Source organism: Bombyx mandarina, chromosome 01 (assembly GCF_030267445.1).
Source record: "Bombyx mandarina strain Sakado chromosome 01, ASM3026744v2".
Taxonomy (NCBI): Eukaryota; Metazoa; Arthropoda; class Insecta; order Lepidoptera; family Bombycidae; genus Bombyx; species Bombyx mandarina.
The window spans coordinates 17063033-17085766 of record NC_143208.1 but is presented as its reverse complement, the minus strand read 5'-3'; the positions used below and the strand labels follow the sequence as shown (position 1 = coordinate 17085766).

The 22734-nt window shown below is 36.3% G+C and overlaps 1 protein-coding gene across 1 annotated transcript in view; it reads left to right on the top strand.

The window, feature by feature from the left end:
* The window catches only part of kon (chondroitin sulfate proteoglycan 4-like protein), a 33809-nt gene that overhangs the window by 2795 nt on the left and 8280 nt on the right, over nucleotides 1-22734 (top strand). The window contains 19 exon segments of the mRNA XM_028187460.2: nucleotides 626-781; nucleotides 1124-1237; nucleotides 1240-1350; nucleotides 3034-3321; nucleotides 3631-3828; nucleotides 4856-4962; nucleotides 5316-5451; nucleotides 6196-6371; nucleotides 7229-7388; nucleotides 7791-8996; nucleotides 9438-9619; nucleotides 9832-9985; nucleotides 10338-10832; nucleotides 11528-11723; nucleotides 12404-12559; nucleotides 12676-14534; nucleotides 19483-19721; nucleotides 20446-20596; nucleotides 21758-21905. Of these exon segments, the coding sequence (XP_028043261.2) occupies nucleotides 626-781; nucleotides 1124-1237; nucleotides 1240-1350; nucleotides 3034-3321; nucleotides 3631-3828; nucleotides 4856-4962; nucleotides 5316-5451; nucleotides 6196-6371; nucleotides 7229-7388; nucleotides 7791-8996; nucleotides 9438-9619; nucleotides 9832-9985; nucleotides 10338-10832; nucleotides 11528-11723; nucleotides 12404-12559; nucleotides 12676-14534; nucleotides 19483-19721; nucleotides 20446-20596; nucleotides 21758-21865 (6192 nt within the window). The 3' untranslated portion in view covers nucleotides 21866-21905.

Below are 22734 nucleotides of genomic sequence, written 5' to 3'. Positions count from 1 at the left end.
GACACAAACTTAGAGGTTGGTTGGTTAGTCTGTATTGAATTGTATAACTGTTGTCTCATCTTTCAAATCTGAATCGCGGCAGAAACACGCTGGATAGTGGTAATATTCTATCCAGGCTTACAAAATATCCTACTACTTACTGCCTTTACAACATCCACATAAAGAGATAATATGGTAATTATTCTAGGCTGAGACTACCACGAGTCTTGCTGCTGTGTAATGAGCTATTTTCAAAAATCATGTGGTTAAATTTCAAATAAATAAATAAATTGACAACAAGCTTTGCGATTACGCAATAGCCTTCCCAAGAATCACTGTTGGCATTTGATTTTGCGAATGAAAACTAGCTGAAAAAAATATTAACATCTTAGAATGCAGCATAGTATGTTTGCGATTGCGTATTGATCTGATCGCGCATTAGCGTAAAGTGCGATTCAATTAGCTATTGAATACTTGAGTCTAAAACATTCAGCATGCAACAAACACAATGCAAATTGATTCTTCTTTTGCATATATTGAATTTTATAAATATTAAAAAATAATAAAGCGAAATATTATTGCTAGTAATTTTATGTTCATATTATCGAATCAATAATAGGGTTCGAAATGTATCTGTTATTTTCAGTTATCTGTGGATAATATCGCAATGAGCACCCGTATCGAAAGTGGCGGTATGAGGTATTTAGATCTATCCGATTCTTTCTATCTTGGAGGTATTGAAAACGAGAAACGACAGAGAGCATTCGCTAAAGGAATAAAAGCTGCTGACTCAAGTATTATGGTGAGATATAACTTCTGTCATAATACTTTACTCCGTTAAGTAAATTTAAGAAAATTTATTATAATGGTGAAGAAAAATGTTTTTTTGAATACTGCTAAAAATGCTATGCTAACTTCTCTCTGAATGAGAAGCTTACAATTGCTGAATATTTAAAATTAAAAACTCATAAACTCATGTTATTGTTATTATTTCAGTTATTTTTCTATTATATGAAATGACCACCAGATTTATAAAGTGCCATAATTAGTACAATAATTAGTTAAGTAAGAAAAATATATTTAAATTTAAAGTATATTTATAACGAATAGTATAGTAAATACATTTTTATTAATATCTTTTCAGGGCTGTATAAAACCAATAGAAGTGGATGATAAAGTATTTGGTTTACCCAGTGCAGTAGTTACATATGGTGTAAGCCCTAAATGCGTATGGTACTATCCGTGTCATGCAAACCCAGGAATCCTCCTTGTGTGGCCCAAGCTGTGTGTGAACAGCATGGTGTTGATGATTTCACTTGTAAATGTGATTCAGACCTGTGCATAAGCCCTGATTATGCTGAAAAGTACAAGGTTAGTCTAATCTTGTGATGACAGAAGATTAAAGATGATATTTTAGATGATAGATAAAGGGTAGTCGTATATAGATTACATTTACTGCCTACAACTGCAACAATAAATAGGAACCAGGGAGCTGAATCTACATGAAACATTTCAGCATTTTTTATTTATTTAAGAAAAACACAAATTTTGTTCAATCTAATACATATGGATATTTTTATTAATATATACAGTATAATATGGATGGTGTATATGTTTACCATTCTGTTATACTACCAGTAAAAGGCAATGCCCATTTTCTTTGGGCGTTTGGGCCCCTAAAAAAGTTGTCGTGTCATGATGGTTTTAACTTAATTTGATAGACAAAGAGATATCGTTTCATATTCAGAAAACTATTTTTATATTCTCACCCAGGCTTAAGAGAAATCTGTTTTTTTCTGCAGGTAAAACTAAGTTGATAATTGTTTTCTTCGAAATCAATAATCGCTCTCATAATTAGTTAATAAGTTAATTGTGGTTAATGTTGTTAGAAATAAGCCCTTATGTACATTTTATTATTATTATATCCTCATAATAATAATAAAATGAAAGTGGTTTCTGAGAATGGACTTCATTGACCCTTCTTTCGGAAATGAAAATTCGGAAGCTGGCAACAATATTGTTGTTGTTGTTTTTAAATTCGCCAATAGGCATACAGAGAGCGTAGCCTATACAGGCTACTCTGTCGTAGTTTAGTACAGTACAGTACATTATTTCCATGTCAATAAAAAGCTGGTGTATCTCTTTTTATTGCTTTTTGGGAGTTTTGCCGTCAATTCAACGAATAGCACATTGACTGAGCGTGAGTTTCTGCAGACCTTTTATCTTGAAAAAAAAAAAAACCGTAACTGCTATGCGTAGCCACAGTTTTATTCCAATGCCTCAATAACCATGAACAACGATTATTGACGTTTAATACACAAAACAACTCCCAATTTATATATTATACATCACAATAAACTAGTAAAAAAAACATTAAAATAAAACTTCAAGTGACGCTTCACTCGGGTGTTTCTGCCAAAACTCTCTGACCATAGATAATAAGAATAAGTAATGGTGGGCCATTGAGATTTTTACTAAAGGAATCATTAATGTCTAAAAATATTAAATAATTCATGGTTTTAAGTAATAATTATTATTACAATATATAAATATTGAATTGAACAAAAATAAACTAAAAAAGTCTGTGAATTGTAACCGTTCCATTAGCTATTTTTTTTTGTTTGTTGTTCAAGTCACAGCCAACTCTTTCGTTTGGCAGCATTTAGGATTACTATAAGGCTGTATGGGCTAAGCCCCTTGTCTGCCTATTGGCGAATTTAAAAACTAAGAATGATGGAAGTACTCAGTTTTCGGAAGTTATCAAATAAGTAATTTATTTTCTTGTAAACAATGCCAGGGTGAAAGAAATGTTGATACATAAACTATACAACATGAAAAAATAAGGCATAGTTTTTCAAGTACAAATAGTTTTGACACAAAGTTGGCCACTTTTGGGCATTGTCTTTTGGGAAATATAACAAATTAAAAAATTCGTTCTTTCATGTCTTTCTATCTACCTCATCATAAAAAAAATATTTGATTCAATTGCCAATTATACAACAAAAGTGTAAATTATTTAAAATATAAAATAAAAAAGAATGTAATACGTTACAGGTATTCTCAAAGTCGAGTAGCGAACTTGAACTAGTAGCCCTATACCCCCTTACTGTTCAAGAAGGCGGCGTGGCAGTTGTTACAACACAAAATATCGATGTGGTATTAGATCATCATAAGTATGGGGTCAGACCTTCAGGAGTTGTTTTTTACGTCGCACAGTCACCAATGCACGGAAGGATAGCAATCGACTTATCGTTACAGAGAAATTCACCACAGTTTAACTATGTCGAAACAGACGGCAAGACAAAACAATTTTTTACACTTTTGGATTTATCTAGAGATAAGGTTAGTTAATTTTTATTATAAAAAAATTAAGTAGTTAAATTTTTAACTACTGGTTTTCATTTCTTTACTTTTTACCTTTTTTTGGTGTCAATTGATTATTGGAAACCGTAGGTATAACAGATATGCAACCACCCACCTTGCAACATAGGTTTAAAATCTTTACCAACTATACCAACCATTCTTTAAATCGAAAGGCATAAATGTCTCGCATTAGAAATATGCAAGATGGTGCCTACCTATTTATTCTGACACACATAACAAGAGTAAGCGATATTGTTAATTATAACATTCGATAATATATTGCCGCAGGTGCGATATGTTCACGACGGCTCTGAAAACCATCAAGATGCTATAGTATTGGATATGGAGTTGACTCAAGAGACAAAATTCACGTTACCCAGCTATCTACAGGGCCGGAATACTTTTGTTCTGCATGTAAACGTAACGCCAGTCAACGACCCACCAGTTCTCAACTTACTGCCAGGAAAAGTGCTTAGGCTTACTCAGGTGCTCCATAGAAACGGGTGTATTAGATATGACCTTAATTTTAACCTAAAATCCTTTTATATACGACAATACAGTATAGCAATAAAGTAGCAGTGCAGTAACAAAGTTGTTGCTTGAAACTGATCTAAGTGGAATAAAATAAAATGCCTCACATGTTGATTTCAATAACTGTTAACTGCTATGAAATGATAGAAGTGGGTACTGTCAACAAAAAATGTATTCAATCCATTTTCTATCTATACAAAAATAGACAAGGTGAATATAATAATTTGAGTGAAATGGTGTATAAATATATGCCGAGGATCAAAATGCAGAATTAAACGAATCTGTGACAGATTGATAATTCAATAGTGAAACATTGAGCATTTGCTTTGATCAAAGTAGACAGAATAAAAACCCTTTTTGTTGCACTTAAAAGTAGTATAAATTATGTTTATCTAGTTTTGTTTTGCACGATTTTAATTTTTAATAGATAATTTTCATTTAAAATCCTTTTTTTTTCAGTTTGAATTTTTGTTGTTTTCAGAATGTAACGAGTGCAGTTAATAATTTGCTTTTTTTAGTTGCATGTTTTTTGCGCATGTCACTGGCACCATTAACATATCATAGTTTTGTGTAAGTATAAAATAACAAATTATAAAAATCAATCCTAAATTAAGATGGATATTGAATTATTACATAGCAAATTCATTTAAAGAGCTAATATTGTGTATTTGCAACTCACCTTAGTACTAAGTTTAATTTTGCTAAAATAAGTAGAAATAATTTTATGAATGACTTGTAGCGTACTGAAATTCATTTTCGTGCGACTTGTTTTTGCGGAAATTTAAAATTGCGGAAAATCGTGAAGTCAAAGAGCTGTCAAAGCATAGTCTTTATCCCAATGCAGCAAAGACTTCAATCTTAGGTCAATATGTGGACTACGAGAATCGCATTGTGGCTACGAGCTTGCAAACCTTAGAAAATAAAAAACAAGAAATAACTTCAAGTTCTTATATTTTAATCTCTACCTACAACCTTTGTCTAGGGTACACGTAAAGTGATCAGTTCTGACATACTGAAGGCAGAGGATCCAGACACACTTACAGAAGACTTATTGTATACCGTTTTACATGGAAAAAACGAAGCCAACAGGTAGATTATAAATTTCAAATCTTCTTTCAAGTCTACTGGACACATTGATGTAAAAAAAAGAGGTTAACTATGAAGGTAGACATTATAACAAAATCTCCTCACATTATGTCATAAATATATAAATGGAGACAAATTACGTATGATCGATCATATGGCTCCAAATCAGGATTCCTTGTACTGTATTAACATGAAACTGATTAATATATATAAATGTATAAATTAAAAATCCAGACAAAAAGCAAATAAATTCGTTACAATACTTTTTTTTAACAGTTACAACAATAGTTTTTTTCAAATATAGAAGTAATTATAGACAAATTTTAATGAACATACTAAGAAGATTTTATTCACAGTGGCCACATCGAGATGTCAGGACAGCCAGTTGACTCATTCACGCAACATGATATAGATGCTGGACTGATATCATATGTACATGGCACTAATGGTGAAAAACAATTGAACAAAACTTCTCTAAGGCTTACTCTGCAGGTAATTAACATACTGTAATTTATATAGAAATAAAAATTAGTTTAACTAAAACAAATTCTAAAGAAAATAAAACTAAAAGTGAGTCAGAATTTCCACCGATTGCCATATTATGACCATTTCCCTAATTTCTATTTTAGTGAGAGCTATTTATTATCTATTCAAACCTGGTTAGGGTTTTGTGATTGACCTAGATATTTATATTATGAAATACACCAGTAGAAAAAACACAAACAGTGCCATCTCTTGTATGTTGATGGCACTATATAGAAGTTTTTTTTAAGTTCCAATAAAATACATTCTTATTCTATCTTATAATACTTATATCAACTGAACTAACTTATAATTTTATATGATAAAGTAATTGATTGATGATTGATATACTACCCTATCCTTTAATAATTTAAAATAAAAACCTAAAACCTGACTGAAGCACTACCTACCAGTGCATTTGAAAAATTATACCACGAAGAGACTTGAGGTCTATATTTCAATTGTTTAGTAATGACGAATATTGCATTTTTTGCTAGTTTGATTTTTATTCTACAATGTTATTCCTTCAACGTGGAAATGAACGTAATATGTTAAGTGCGTATTTTAATAGAAAAAGTATAACGGGCTGCGTAATACTTGATTAGAGTTTACCGGGCGTCTTCTTTTTTTAGGGCACGACAACATTAACATATCGAACTTTAAAGACTAATAAACAGTAAATCTAATTATAATATATTCTACATATTTCTTTAGGTATCTGATGGCATAGAGACCAGCGGTCCAGGTATACTTCGAATATCGATAGTACCGTTACAAGTCAGATTAGTCAACAATACCGGCTTGCAACTCGTTCACAATTCTTATGCAATCATAACAACTGACAACCTGACTTTCGCTACTAATGCGGACGAGACCAATGTGCAAGTCAAGTAAGTTTTCTTTATCAATGGTTTACAGCATGTCAAGTTTTTCTCACAGTCTGGTCAAACAGGAAATTCATAAATTTATGGAGGGCTACTAATGGTTCTTATTTTGGTTATCTATCAGTAACTACTTGGGCAGTAAAAAAAAATGGAATATCATGAAATATTATTGTTATTTATTAGCCCTTTGAGCACGAACCGTCGACAAATCGAGTGTCTATTAATGCTTAAAGTGTGAAGCGTTGGAATACCCACTATTGCGCAGATTGACTATAGGTATTAGGTATCGACCTGTATAGACGTGTCTTATGATTTAGAAATAATTATTTAAAATTATTTTGCTGTGAATTAAGTATTGATTTTGTATTTTTTCTAAAGTTCTTTATTCCAAAAATCCTTTAGCAATTTGTGCAAAATATGTGAAAGGCATTGGGGGAGGATCCAGCAGTGGGCAGATAAGGGCTGATGATGATGATGATGTGCAAATAAGATCAGCACTAAAAGGGTTAAAGTAATAAAACAAAGAGCATCTATCTTACTCCAAATGAATAGACAAATATGTATTTAAATATCTGAAATGAAAAGTCAAATAAAATTCAAAGAGCAATTGATATTTTATTTTTATTGCTTACATGGGTGGACGAGCTCACATCCCACCTGATGAAATCAATATTAAGCTTCTGTTAATGAATCATTCATAAATTATTGAACGTTGTATAGGGTTGTAAATATTCCTATTAGCGATAAGAGTGTCTATTATATTTATTGGTAGATGCTTACATTTGTAGTTCTTAAAGAGAATAAACAAATAAATATAGTGAATAAAAGTTAGCGATGGTTTTGATTATACATTTTTATTACAGATACGATATAGTGAAGCCTCCACAATTTGGTGTAGTAGAAAGGTTACGAGTACTGGATGGAACGTGGCAAACTGTCGATTCATTTACAAGCGAAATGGTGGCATTCGGTGCTGTTAGATATATGCATTTACTTGGAAATCCTAATCATGATGAGTTTAAAGTAAGTTCTCACAGACACATATTGGTGGTAATACAATAATTACGTAATGCTTAATCTGGTGGTAGAACCTATTGTGAGTCCGCACGGGTAGGTACCACCACCCTGCCTATTTCTGCCGTGAAGCAGTAATGCGTTTCGGTTCGGAGGGCGGGGCAGCCGTTGTAACTATACTGAGACCTTAGAACGTATATGTCAAGGTGGGTGGCGCATTTACGTTGTAGATGTCTATGGGCTCCAGTAACCACTTAACACCAGGTGTGCTGTGAGCTCGTCCACCCAACTAAGCAATAAAAAAAATCTAAAAGTTGCTCTGTGTTAACCCAGAATTTGTTTAAAAGACTATTTATCAATATAAGATAGCACTATATCAATATATTGAACGCAATTAAAACTTTGTTTCAGTTTAAAGCATCCGTTGGGTCTATACGAACGAACACATTATACGATTTTCGATTAACATTTATCAAACTCGAACTATATCAATCGATTAACGAAGAGCTAGTGCTGAACAACACTAGAGAAGCGTTTATATCGGCGCAACATCTACGATTTAAAACAAAACCGTTAGCCTTATCGAACGATCGAATTGTTTATACGATACTCCGACCACCGAAATACGGCATTCTTCATTTGTCATCCGGAAAACATCATTTACAAATTCACAATACGTTCACGCAGCAAAACATCGACGCTGATCAATTATGGTATCGTTTACATAGACGTGCTTATTCGCACATACAAGATGAGTTTCATTTCGTCGTCGGGGCCACGGAATGTGAAAATATCACTGGAGTTATGATGATAAGGCACGTACCGAGCTCAATTTCATTCGATCATTCCCCGAATCGAGTGCGCACGACTTTAGAAAGACTTCAAGTGTCAGAAGGTTCTAGAATGGTCATACCAGCAACGCATTTGAACTTCAGAACCGATGTAGTAACGAATTTAATATTCAACATCACACATTTACCGAAGCACGGAAAGATTGAAGTTATAACGGATATGCTAAAGATTCTTAGAGACAACACGACATATTTTACTTTAGAAGAATTGAATTCTGACAGAGTTTATTACGCGCACGACAATTCAGAAAGTCGACACGATTCATTCCACTTCATGGCGTTGAGTCCAGAGCCCGAGGATTTCCAATATGTTGGAGTATTTCATATCGATATAATTCTTAAAAACGACAACAGCCCAGTGCGAGTTAACAACAACACATTCCACATCGTACACGGCGGCGCTAGACTCATTACAGCGCGAGATTTGAGTTACACCGATGCAGATTTGGACACAAAATCTTCAGATATTGTTTACACTGTGCAGAGGTCACCAAAAGACCCACCCAACGGTGGTATATTTAGAGCTGATAATCCATCTGAGCAAATAGCGACGTTCACTCAAGACGATATTAATAAAAATTTGGTTTTGTTCAAACATCAAGGCAAAGAGTACGGGAAGCTTGCGTTTTGGGTGTCGGACGGCAGGTACGATGTTAACGGTAACTTGGAGATACAAGCTTCACCGCCCTTTATAAGAATGTACCCATCAAACGGATCTATCATGGAGAATGGGAAGGCTGTGGTCATCACACCCAACGATATGCAGGTAGGTCGTAGTTCAATGGCTCGAATATGTAAAGCTATTCGTAGGGAGTGAACTGTGTGCTATAGAAAAATATACAATAAATAAGCAGAGTTGAGTTTGTTGTCCCGAAAGTGGGTCTTTTTTGATTTGGTGGTTATGTCAACACGATTTGAATTAGGCAGTGTTAACGAAACAATTTCTATCGGGTAGCTACTCGACTAAAATGCGATCACAATCCTGTAGTTTGTTCTTGTTTTGTCTGGATGTTAACTAAATACTCCACCTCTACTCTTAGTGCTGTGCAGAAAATAAAATTGATAAATTTACAAATAAAAAAGTTATGCTTTTTTTTGTCAGTATTTTTATACCATAGCCTATAACATTGTTTCTTCTCAGTCCTCATAAAGTATAAATGAGTCTTTTACTTTACATTCTTCAAATAATATTTTGTATAATTTCAAGGTGGACACGAATATGAATTGTTTAGAGGAGGACATTCGTTATGAGGTAACTTTGGAGCCGAAGCATGGCTCCATAGAAGTGGGTGAAGGTCAAGGCGCTTACACTTTCACTCAGTTAGACATAGCGGCTGGAAGAGTGGCCTACAGACACAGGGAACCCAAAACACCCTCCGATCAGTTCAGGTAATGTACCTGTTAGCATTATTTAGCATTTGTTTTCCATATTTTTTTAAACATAATTATATAATATAATATAATATAATGGTTGATTGGTACAAAAAGTAAATCGAATGGATTATTTGAATAATTTATCTCATAACATCAAAACACAAATCAAAAATTAAGCATTGTTTTATTCTTCGTTTATAATGTATCATTAAAAACAATATTTTCAGATTCAAAGTGATGTGCCTTGACACATGGGGCGAGGGAATATATACGGTAAAGATATTTCCGTCGAGCTATTGGGAACCGTTGAGGGTGCAAACTAACACACCGCTATTTGTTGAGGAATCTACAAGCGTTAATATCACCAAAGATGTCTTGGAAGTGAGTAATTGAATAATGACAATGTTACAAGACTTACTACTAGTTGAGGATTTCACCTCTAAATTTCGAATATATCAAAATACAAGTAATGACATCGTCAGTATATTTAATAAAACAGTATAATCTTGTGGTTTTGTATGTATATTGAAGAAAAGTGATCAAAATAGAAACTAGTGAATTATTAAAACTCTTTGTTTGTTCGTCAGCGTTTCTGGAACTATTAAAAGGATTTTCATGTAGGTTTAACGAGTGGACTGGGGATAGGTCTCCGCCCACGCTACGCAACGTGTAGTTGACGTGAGCCCAGCTATGTAGACAGTTAGCTGATTGTATAATATAAATCTTGTTACAGATTATGCATCCACAAATCGAGCCGTCAAACATAATTTACAAAGTTACAGAAGGTCCAAATCATGGATGGCTCGAAATCGCTTCAACTCTTGGAAACTTAGAACCAGAAAATCACAACGAGGAACCGATCCACACCCGAGTGTTTGATCAATCGATTATAAACTCGAATCGATTAGTCTACGTGCAATCTGGCGTCAATCGCACTCGCGACCGAATCAAAATGGACGTCACGAACGGGATTGTTTGGTTGCGTGATATAGAAATGTCAATAGTGATTATACCTGAACACTTTTACATAATGGCATCGAATTTAACTGTAGTTGAAGGTGAATCGATCAGCATGAGGCCGGAATTATTCAAAACGATTACAGATTATTATAGGGGTAAAGTTGTATCGTACAAAGTCGTTGAGAAACCAAAGTACGGAAAAATTATGATGGGAGATCAGGAGTTGAACTTATTGCCAGTTTTAAAACTAAATTCTGGTAATATTCAGGTGGGTATCACTTAGAAGGTACTACATTTAAAATAAAATAGATTAATGTTTATACTGTTGAGTTGGATTGTAGAAAACATCCTACTAATATAAACGCGAAAATTTGTAAAAATGTATGGATGTATGTTTGTTACTCACGCAAAAACTACGTGATGCATTTTGATGTAACCTTCTAATTAATGACAATAATATAGCTGACACATCAGAATAACACATTGGCTATAATTTATAAAGATATAGTGTGCATTACCAAGAATATAACGATAAGTGTCAAGCAAGTAAGAAAAGTCTACCATCCTGTTTTCATAATCATTAATAAATTATAGTTCCCAAAGCGAAGCGAGTTTGGGTCGCTAGTATAATATATCGCACATACGGTGTGATAACGTCACTAATGCAAATCATGTAATTTGTCAGGAGAATCGTTGGAAAATTTAACATTTTATAGTTCTTATATAGTTCTGCTAGATTCAAGAAATAAATACGATAATATTTAAACTAAAACTTTAAACTTCATCAGTAAGAGCAAACATGTCACTGATAACTATTAAAAAATGTATTTTCAGTTCAGTTTTAACAAAAATTGCATTAGTGATTTTATAGCACCGCATGTACGATATGCAGTTATGATACTGTGGCTTGTATTGAATTTTCAAAAATTTCAATTCAATAACGCTTTCCGTCAACTTTTTTAGTATGCTAACGACGGTTCCGAAGAGTCATCAGATGTCGTCAAACTTGTCGCATTAACTGAAAATAATAAGGAAAGTGAACCGTTTTATATTCGTATAACTATAGTGGCCGTGAACGATGAAACTCCTATAGTAGCGGCCAATACGGGGCTCTGTGTTTGGGAGGGAGGCACATTTACATTCACCAGGAGTGAGCTTTGTGAGTACTAGAATTCCTTTAAATGAAATAACTAGAAATAACTAGTGGTCGCCCGGTGGTAGAAATTATAAGTTTGAACATTATTATGGTTCTATTGTCATATTTCTATAATCATCATTGTTCTATAATCACAGTTTTCGACCAGGCCACAGTTTAGACAAATAACATTAAAGACGAACAATATTATTCTATTCTCAATTTGACCAGCGACTTTACACAATAAACAAAAGAGCTTACTATCTGTGTGTGTGTCAAATACATGGTAGTTTGTGTAGTGTTTTTTAATTATTGATTTAATGTATTTTTTATGCACAAGTTTAAAAAAGTATTACCATTCTGCACTCTTTCTCTATATCTATATATTAATATGTGAAGCATAAAACTTTGTGCCCCTTTTTATGAAAATTGCGCAGACTGAGGAATATGAATTTTCCCACATAACATATAACTGACTTGTCTAGTTGTTTAGTTTTGTTTTCTATTAGTTTTTGTAAACAGGTTATGTGAATCATGATGGGTAGCTCTGTCCAAAGTCTATGGGCAATGATATAATCAAAATCAGTGTATTAATATAAAATTGATTAAAATATTTACTCTGTTTACTTAACTAAGATAAATATTTTACCAAAATTTCTAATATGTGGACGAACATTATTCCATTTTTGGTACGAATATTTCAGATGTCAACGATATCGATACTCCTCTAGAGAATGTGACGATACGAGTTGTCGATATAGTGTCGGGATACATCGCTATGAAGGAAAATATCGACAGAGCGGTCGATCACTTCACTCAGGCTGCCATTGATAAAGGAAAAGTCATTTTTGTACACAAAAGTAAGTAACGACTTTGTAAATATTAAAGTAAATTTTGTACGTTTATCTTAAATATCTACCGAAAATAAAGCTCATATGATTTTATGATAAGTTTTAAATATCATATAATTTTTCAGATGGAACAAAAGGAAAGATGATATTCAACGTGACTGACGGACTGCACGAACTCTCTAAAATTACATTCCTAATCTCGACAAAATCGGTTTCAATAAAGCTCATTAGAAAACAAAATTTACGAGTATTCCCCCTGATGCGGGAACCGCTAACCAACAATATATTGATGTCTAAATGTTCGGATCCTTCCAGAAGCATTTTGTATAAAATCGAAAGGGCACCAACTTTAGGTAGATTAATAATGTTAAACGGGGAGAATCATCACAGATCAATAAAACAATTCACTCAACACGATCTGAACAATTCTGTTGTGTATTACGAACACACGCATCCCTTCTCTGATTTGTACACAAACGATTCATTTATATTTACGGTTGAAACAGCACTGGCCAAGCCTCTGACCGATCAAATATTCAATATCGATATATCAGTGTCGTCCGGAGGACTGTCTAAATACGTTTACATACCGCAGATAAAGGTTCAAGAAGGCGATAAAGTACCGATCAAAGTGAACGTTTCCAACGTTATATCTTATTTAGAGACACAGGCCGGATTGCGTCAACCGCAAATAGAAGCTCAACTGTCGCAGCCTTCGCACGGTGAACTAAAGCCGTTGTGGCTGTCCTTGACTCAGTATCAGCTAGAAAATGGTGTTGTGAACTACGAGCACGACGATTCGGACAGTTTGAATGATAAAATCGATATGTCTCTGTACCTATTGCCGGATTACGTTTTGCTTTGTAACGTGACCGTACCGATTCATATAATGCCGGTGAACGATCAGCCTTTTAGATTATTGACGGACACACCCCAGATACAGGTCGTTCAAGGCGAGAATTATACGATAACGAAAAACGATTTGCTCACCGAAGACGCGGATACAAGTCCATCGGGTATATTGTACGATATCATTAGCGGCCCGACTCAAGGGAGGATCGTGATGATCGACAGGAACCAGACCGTCGATGAGGCGCAATCGATAAACAAGTTCACTCAAGACGATATAAACAGCGGTCGAATTATATACGAGCATTCCGGTATATTACAAACAGCCACGTTTTATTTCAGAGTGTGGGACGGTCAGTTCAAGCCCACGTACACGGTATTCACGATAGACGTTGTACCCGTAATACTGAACGCTACTTCGCTACATCCGATACATTTGCAACAGGGCTCAAACGTGGCCGCCATCACTCCCGAACAGATATACGTAGAAACGAACGCGAGGATTTCTAAAGTCTGGTACAACATCACCCGTCCGCCGATACACGGTCTGATATACGTCAGCAGCAATCCCGTTACGTATTTTACTCATAAAGAATTGATCGAGAAAGTCGTTATTTACATTCAGAACGACATGACGACGGCCAATGATAGCTTTGAGTTAATCGCATGCGTGCATAACAGTAATGCAACGCCGCCGTTTGCAATTGAGGTTGTAGTGCAACCTTTGATGACGCTGAGTGATCTGAGGGTAGAAAGCGAAAAAGTTAAGATCACCCTTAACACAATGGACGCGAGTAGCCTGGCTAAGCTGACAGTCAGCAATCCGATATACACGTTACTTAAGAAACCTAAATACGGCACTATAAAGAAAATAATTAGGAGCTCCGGTGAGAAGACCAGTGCAAGGGAACGGGAAATAGCGTACTTCACGCACGAAGACCTCAAGGCGGGCGTCATATATTTTGTTATAAAGAAAAAACTATCGGATTTGAACGGCTTCGAAGACGGCTTCAGATTTTTGTTAGCGACCACGTTATTTCAGCCTGCGGCCGGTGAAGTTAAGATAATAATAGGTAATAGGCAGAAGAAGAATTTGCCGGGCCCCAATGATCCGGAGAGTCACGAAGGAATTCCAGTGAGTTTTTGCCTTACACACAATTTACATACTGGTATTTGTTAAATGGGTTCACTTTAAACCTAATCAACGAGTGCTCATGGAAATCTCTATTTACATTTTTAATATTACGGTTTTACATAACAATAAAACCGATATTATGTGCCGAGAAGGAAAACATACAGCATTGTATTATGAAGAAGCAGTGTGTACTTAGCTTAAATTCCTTGTCTATGTCCAACCATAGACAGTCAATTTAGTTCCATCTTTAGCCGCTAGGTGCTGCCAGCAAGTATAAAGGAAGCGCAGCCATCTTTGATCTTCATAGTCTTCACCAGGAAGAACTTCCTGCAATGCTGTATGTTTTCCTTCTCGGCACATAATATCGGTTTTATTGTTATGTAAAACCGTAATATTGATGTGCCTTTGGAAAACATACAGCATTGTATTATGAAGACGTGTTTGTTATCTGCTGGTGAAATTATTAAGCACAACGCTATGATGAAATAGGTAAGCTATAATAAAATTATGAAGCGCAATGATAATGTTCATAATTTATATAATTATGAAATCGAAAAAACACAGTTGTTAACTTCCATGTTAATTCAATAATTAAAAAATATTTATAAGTTTGTAATAAACATTTTATCTTGTATATACAAGAAAATGTATAAATTGTATAAATGATGTATATACATCATGTAGGTGTAAATGTTTTGAAAAAAAGAATCGTGAGGATCTTTAGGAAGTTCTATTATTCGGAAATAATTATTGTAAACGTTTGGATGATTTGCATTTGCCTCTAGAAAGTATTTCGTCTATTGGTTCATTACCAATCCATCTCAGAGGCTACTGCTGATCTACAACTTCTTAGATATGGGTTGATGCCACTACCTCGTAAGGTTGAACGAAGACCAGTTTCCAATTACAGTACGGGATGCCGCTTTTGTGACAACACACATAGTTAGAAAAAAGTCCTTACGAATCTTACTGGGCATGTCTTTAGTTTCATGTTTAGAAAGCACTTATGCAGATTATTGACGAAAATGGATTTTAATTTTAGACCCAATGACTGGTATCAGAAAGATGTTTTTCTCTGTTAAATGTTGAGCAAAGTAAGATCATTAACTCTGCGTCCAGTAGCCAGCAACATGGTTGTTGGTGTCCTTCAAGCTACCTTGAGGCGTGATCTGGTGGTGGCTGGGTTTGAAGAAAACCAATTTAGAACTATTCTCGGATCTCATGTGAATGGGACTATACTTAGTAAAGTTGTAATAAGTAGTTGAATTTTGTTTAGTTATTCCGATGGCTTTTTTAGAATAGCAATTTTTATTAGAGAGCTTGAGAATGTTCGCTGTCCTACATGTATGTTGCCCACAGAAAGTCGACAGCGCTGCTTTATGCAGAAGGATTGTTTTATAGGCAAAATTTTCTTTTTGGAAAAGAAAAAAGAATTTGGCAACATCTGCAGACTTAGGATCAATTTTAAATCTGTAGCACCATATGCACCATCTTCTAGTCGCTGGTAAGTATGCTGGCAAAGTGGATTGACACCAGCTAATTTTAAATAAATCTTCTCCTGTGTAGACCAGTCTATTATTTGTACAACCTCCCCCCCCCCTTTCTAAGCTTTCAGGGTTAATGTTTACCCTGTGGAGGAGGCAGGTTTTGGATTTCGTGCGCGTTATCTAGCGTTCGGGATCTGAGGGCTTGGAACCCAAATGCTTTCGCTCAGTCTGGGAACTCTACCAGGTAGGTTCCCTAGACACTTGAAGTGAGTCATTACTCTGGGGAGAAGGTTGAGAGGAGGAATTCTCCATGCTAGTTGCATCCTCTACGGTCTGCTGAAGGTATCCAATCTTGGTCGGCGAATGGGTTTATATCCGGATGACCCCACTTTCGAAAAACTTTTGTGGTCACTTGTGGTAAAAAGTGCCATTTCGCAGGTTGATTTCCTCGTGATAGCCTGTCGGTTACGATGTTGTATCTCCCCGAGAGATTATAAGCTGACAGTTATCTTGAACTTATCGCTTAGGTTTAAAGATCGAAAGGTCAACGCTAGTGAAATACTTTCAGATTCATTTTGATTGTCACTACCATTGCAAATAGCTCTTTTGTGGCTGAGCCGTTTCAGTTGTTGAGCTGACCATAGACAGGACGTTAATATTTTGTCTAATTGTAACCCCTACCCATGTCCGAAGCTTCCGTTGCCAGGAAATGGTTGGTTTTGTGTCTCGGCAATGTTTGACATGTGACTCCGTGTCAGCACTGCATTTGTAACCCCTACACATGTCCGAAGCTTCCGTTGCCAGGAAATGGTTGGTTTTGTGTATCGGCAATGTCTGAGATGGGGCTCCGCGTCAGCGCTGCATTTAATTGTTAACACATGTAGGATGGCCCGTTTTTACGGGGGTGTTTTTTCTTGAAACTTCGCAAGAATTTTCAAGTTCGCAATTTGCAAGTTAGCATAGATTGATGTAATTCCGTCAGAGTTTGAGCTAGGATGTTGTTGAGTGGCCACTTTATTTCTCGCAATTTTCCATCGAATCCCTAAACATGTCATCTCTTGAACCAGTGTACTAATTGATTTTTTGTAAGGCTGACTTGGCAGCCCAAATAATCCAAGAGCTTTACAGCTTATGTGGCCTGAAGACTCAACTTGGACTTCTTTTGATGGACCAGGTGGAATTTGCGTAGGTGGGATAACACTCAACATCCCTTTGCACACAATGTCTCCGCGACAGAGCATGCTATGCAAGCAAAAAAGGTGTATTTGTCTTCATGGACCAAAAAAGTCGCGTAGGTAGGTTAACATTTGACTTCCCTATGTACGTAAGGTCTTCGCGACCGAGCATGGTATGGGAGCAAAAACGTTTATTTGTTTTGGTGAAACAAGATCAAGTCGTGTAGGTAAGCTAGCACTTTCGATTTTGCACGCAATGCCTCCGCGACCGAGCATGCTACGGAAGCAAAAAGGTTTATTTGTCTTCAAGGACCAAAAAAGTCGCGTAGGTACGTTAACATTTGACTTCCCTATGTACGCAAGGTCTCCGCGACCGAGCATGCTATGGGAACAAAAACGTTTATTTGTCTTGGTGAAACAAGATTAAGTCGTGTAGGTAAGCTAGCACTCGACTTTGCACGCAATATCTCCGCGACCGAGCGACCGAGCACCCTATATAATGGAAATTGACATGCCAGCCCAGATAATCCAAAAGCTTCACAGCTTCTGCAGCCTGAAGTTTCAACTTGGATTTGTTTTGGTCGACCAAAAGGAAGTCGTCTAGGTAGACTAGCACTCGAGTTCCTTTTGCACGCAAGGTCTCTGCGACCCAGCATGTTATGGAAGCAAAAAAGGTTAATCCAAAAGCTTCACAGCTTCTGCAGCCTGAAGTTTCAACTTGGATTTGTCTTGGTCGACCAAAAGGAAGTCATCTAGGTAGACACTAGCACTCGAATTCCCTTTGCACGCAAGGTCTCTGCGACCCGCATGTTATAGAAGCAAAAAAGGTGTGGCTCTGAAGCCAGACCGAAGGGTAGGCATGTCATTTCATACTAACTCATAAGAAGGTACCGATTCCTTCCTGAAGGTACTGATACTGGTACCTTGGTACTGATCCTCAAGAAGTATCGACGAAATTTTGCGACTGATACTAGAAAAATATTCCTGAGAAATGTTTTAATTCTATCATCCAGTCCCCTGGGTGGAGAAAGTTTGGTACCGAGGTGTCCGAAAACAGTTACGTGTTTTATCTTTACGACCTTGTTCAACTCTCGAAGATCGAAAATTGGACGCATTGATCCGTCGCTTTTCTTACGCAGAATTTTTTTTTTTTTGTTTTTGTTTTTGTTTTTTTTTTTTTTTTTTTTGGTATTTGGTAACCATACATGGTTTACAAATTTTATAATGTTTGGCTTGCCTTTTGTACGAGGTCGTGACAAATAGGATTGTAGCCCTCCGAGGGACTGAATAGATTTCAATTTAGTATTATCAAACAAAAGATTCCTCAATGAGTAGTGCGTTGGCAACAGGATACTTTGTTAGAGACCACGGAAATTAAACTTTGACGTCTTATTTCTATCCATACAGCCCTTTTTTCCGTGTACAATTTAAAACGCTTTTACGGGTAACTTGTACGACGGAGACGATTTGCCAAAGTTTTCAGTAATTATGTTACAAAGATTATTAGTTTAAATCTGTTGTGTTTTTGTCAAAATTTCCGTATTGACGAGATCAATTTGTTTACAACAATTTTCGTTACATTCAATTGTTACACACAGTTGATGCATTATTAGATTTACAACGTCACTGACCTGGTGGGATAACGAGCCGATTCGAAGATCGACCGTTACCTTTGAATCCCGTCGTTTCTTACGCAGAGACTCCTTTTGTTCTTTTTCGCTTGACGAGCTGTTCGAACGCAAGGCGTCTCCATCGCGTCTCGCCTGGACATCTTCCCTCTCGGAAATTATGGAGCTTGACTCAACATCACCTCCAACAGATGACGCGTGATTCATGGCGTCCGATGATAGGATTGGTAAATAATACTCGTAATGATTGCAAAATAACACTCATAGAAACACAAAATAAATATTTTTTGCAATTAATAAGAAGTCGAATAAATATTTGTGGATTTGCGACTTCACAGTACGAAAGTACACAACGCTATGAAGATCAAAGATGGCTGCGCTTCCTTTATACTTGCTGGCAGCACCTAGCGGCTAAAGATGGAACTAAATTGACTGTCTATGGTTGGACATAGACAAGGAATTTAAGCTAAGTACACACTGCTTCTTCATAATACAATGCTGTATGTTTTCCAAAGGCACATCAATGATTATTTTACATAAGATTCGATTAATTGTCACAGTAACCATGATATTCTCAAGTTAACGTCCACTGTTAAAGGACATATCAGACATAATAAGTATTAAAAAAAACTACCAATACGTGGGGTTGTTCTTGCAGGTGGCGAATACTGAAACCGCTTCATACTACATGATGATATTAATGGCGCTTCTTGGTACTGTGCTAGCGATTGTAGTTATATTCGGATTGATAAAATGTCGTCGTATATTGGCCCGCGACCAGAACGCCTTAGTAAAGATACACGGGCAAAGTCAGGGAGCGGTCGCTCCTATACCGCTGCCGAGGCCTCCTGACCACCTCATGCCCTCACCGAGTCAAGGAACACCACCGATTAAACGGTAACCACAGATCTAGAATTACTTGATGAATGCGTTGCATGAGAAAATTAGCCTTTCTTGTAATCACATACATATTCAGGATATTACACCCAAGTTGGTTAAGCCATTGCATTTTATATTGTTACGCGCTTGGGTTTGGGGCAAATAACAATTCTACCAAAGTACACATAACTCTATTTAACACACAGAACACTACAATTCGTAATTCACATCTTCTGCTTTGCTTCGGGTGATCTGTTAGCTGTTTCGCTTCGAGTAGATTCGATTACTAAATGCCTCCGTGTCATATCTGCAACGCTTTAACAATCGATACGACATCCCTAAAATTGTCGAGAACATTCCTAACAAGTCGAGTAGTTTCGACATGTATTTCGGTGAATTGATAATAGATGGCGGTGTGCTTCTCGATTTTAATCGTTATTTTGATATTCGCATCTGCTATTCGACGATAGATGGCGTTGCTTTTACCAGCGTAATAATATGTTGGCGTGCTTACCTTAATTTAAATTAAATAGTAACTATACTATTTTAAAAACTTTTTGGACTACTTGAGACTGAAGTTAAAGATTGAAGTCTTAATTGTACGAGTATTACAGCTGTCCTGCTGTACAAATCTTAAGACGTAATAACTTAGCAGCAACGCATAGTCACTGCTCGTTTTGTTTAACGCAATTAGCGTAAATAATATTTTGATATAAAAAAAATATTTATGTATGTATTTCAGTTACGTATCATCAGAACAGTCGGTCCATACTGGTGCCAGTACGCCTTTACCGTCTGGAGGGAGCGTCGCGTGTAAGGTTACACCGTTAGCTGACGCAGGACTACCAGACCTTAATACTAGATACCCTTACGGAGCTGAGGATCACACTGACGTAAGTGTCCTTTTTTTCTACTACAAAAGCTATAGATAGGCTGGAGAGGCTATGTCAGCGTAACCTAACAAGTAGGTGAGCTCTCGCAAACTTGGAGACGTTGTTAACACTAGGCCTAGCAAGAGCAGTGCTTCGCAGAATCTACCATTGAATCGGAAACGCGACCCACTGAGAAGATCCAGCGAGAAACTCATCGGGCTGTGTCTATGGGTAAGTGTGCTCATGGAGAATCGGACAGCAATAATGTTTGGTCAGATTGCGGCACTTTTGTCATAAAAACGATTCAAACTTTATAGACATTGAATTCATAATATTCCCATTTGTATTTCATAATTGTGAAACGTAGTAGACTGTAGTCGAAAAACCACTCCAACATCGAATTCTGGCGTTATCTAAATGATCATGGGTTCATACTTATGATGAATGATGAATGAATCGATTACTATTAATATTATTTTTTTAAGGGATTTTATGACCTGGTAACTAAAACCTTTAGGTCATATCTTATCGTAATTTATATTCTTATTTTTATAAAAAATGATAATATGAAATGAAATGAAGATTATTAATTTGAGACATGAATCAATTGGGATGAAATTAAATGAAATGAGATGAGATGAGATGATATGGGATGAAATATAATCTCAGTAAAATTGTGGTCATTTACTGAGACTTTTTCAGTGAACTTTTTGGAGGATACTGAGATGTTACGTCCAGCGACTTTTTTTCATTTTCCCACATTTGTGCACTTTCACAGATATTAAACAGTTAATAAACCACCTTTATTACACATTTAAACCTGTAGAAACACTAAATAGACAAAATAAAACAAATCACACAACTTCACTCCTCGCGTTCCCGCCAAAAAGTCTCTGAATATAGATAAAATATCCATATCGACGCTTGAAAGGCAAGCGTGACTAAACGACAACAACTGCTTTGTACATAAATGATAGGCAATAATCATAATCTAGGTCTATTAAAATAATTTCAATCCTACAGCTAGATTCGTTAAAATATAATTTTTTTCAGGTATTTCAACTTTAAATTAGTCTACTGTAAAGTTCACGCATTGTCGCTTAGTCACGTTTGCTTTTCAAGCGTCGATATATTTTATCTATGTTATAATATCCACATATTTTATCTATATTTATAACACAGGCAGAAGACTGGAGCAGCTACGAGGCAAGCGAGTCTGCGTATCCGATCCGAGCGCCCGGTGTGGCACCCACGAACCCGATGCTGAGACGCAACCAATACTGGGTCTGACCCAAGCATACCTGCACGCTGCCCGGGCCGCCCAGACCTGGTAAACTTTTTTAATCCCATATTTTAATTGCTTTTGATTAGCAGACTAGTTCACGGTCCTCCTATAGATACTGGGTGTTAGGAGACCGCCTCCGAAAACTAAGTCAGACGATAGTACTAATGACACCTTTGATGATGGAACGGAAAAAAAATCGATACTGATTAAAAAAAATATCATATTTTAAAACGTTTTATTAGCATTATTTTAAATGAAACGACAGGCAGTGAAACACAAAATCAAACACAGCTGATGCTCGGATCAATGAACGCACGGGCGCGGCGTTTCTTTTACACGCACCCAGGCGGGGGCGCGGCGCTGGTACTGCGTTTTTTTTTACACCAGCATCGATGTTTTTTCCGTCCCATCGTCAAAGGTGTCATTAGTACTATCGTCTGTCTTCGTTTTCGGAAGCGGTCTACTAACACTCGGTATATCGAGACCCATAGATACCATTATGTTAATGCTTTCAAAAATATGTATTTGCGATTCGATTTACTGGTGGTAGAACCTCTTGTGAGTCCGCGCGGGTAGGTACCATCGCCCTGACTATTTCTACCGTGAAGCAGTAAGCGTTTTGGTTTGAAAGGTAGGGCAGCCGTAACTATACCGAGATCTTAGAACTTATATCTCAAGGTGGGTGGCGCATTTACGTTGTAGATGTCAATGAGCTCAAGTAACCACTTAACACCAGATGGGCTGTGAGCTCGTCCATCCATCTAAGCAATAAAGAAAAAAAATATGCAGTATCCTAGTTGGTTCCCACCCGTATGACGTATGAAGAACAGCATTGCTGTACTCTTCTTTCTATCTGATATTGTCCATAAAAGGC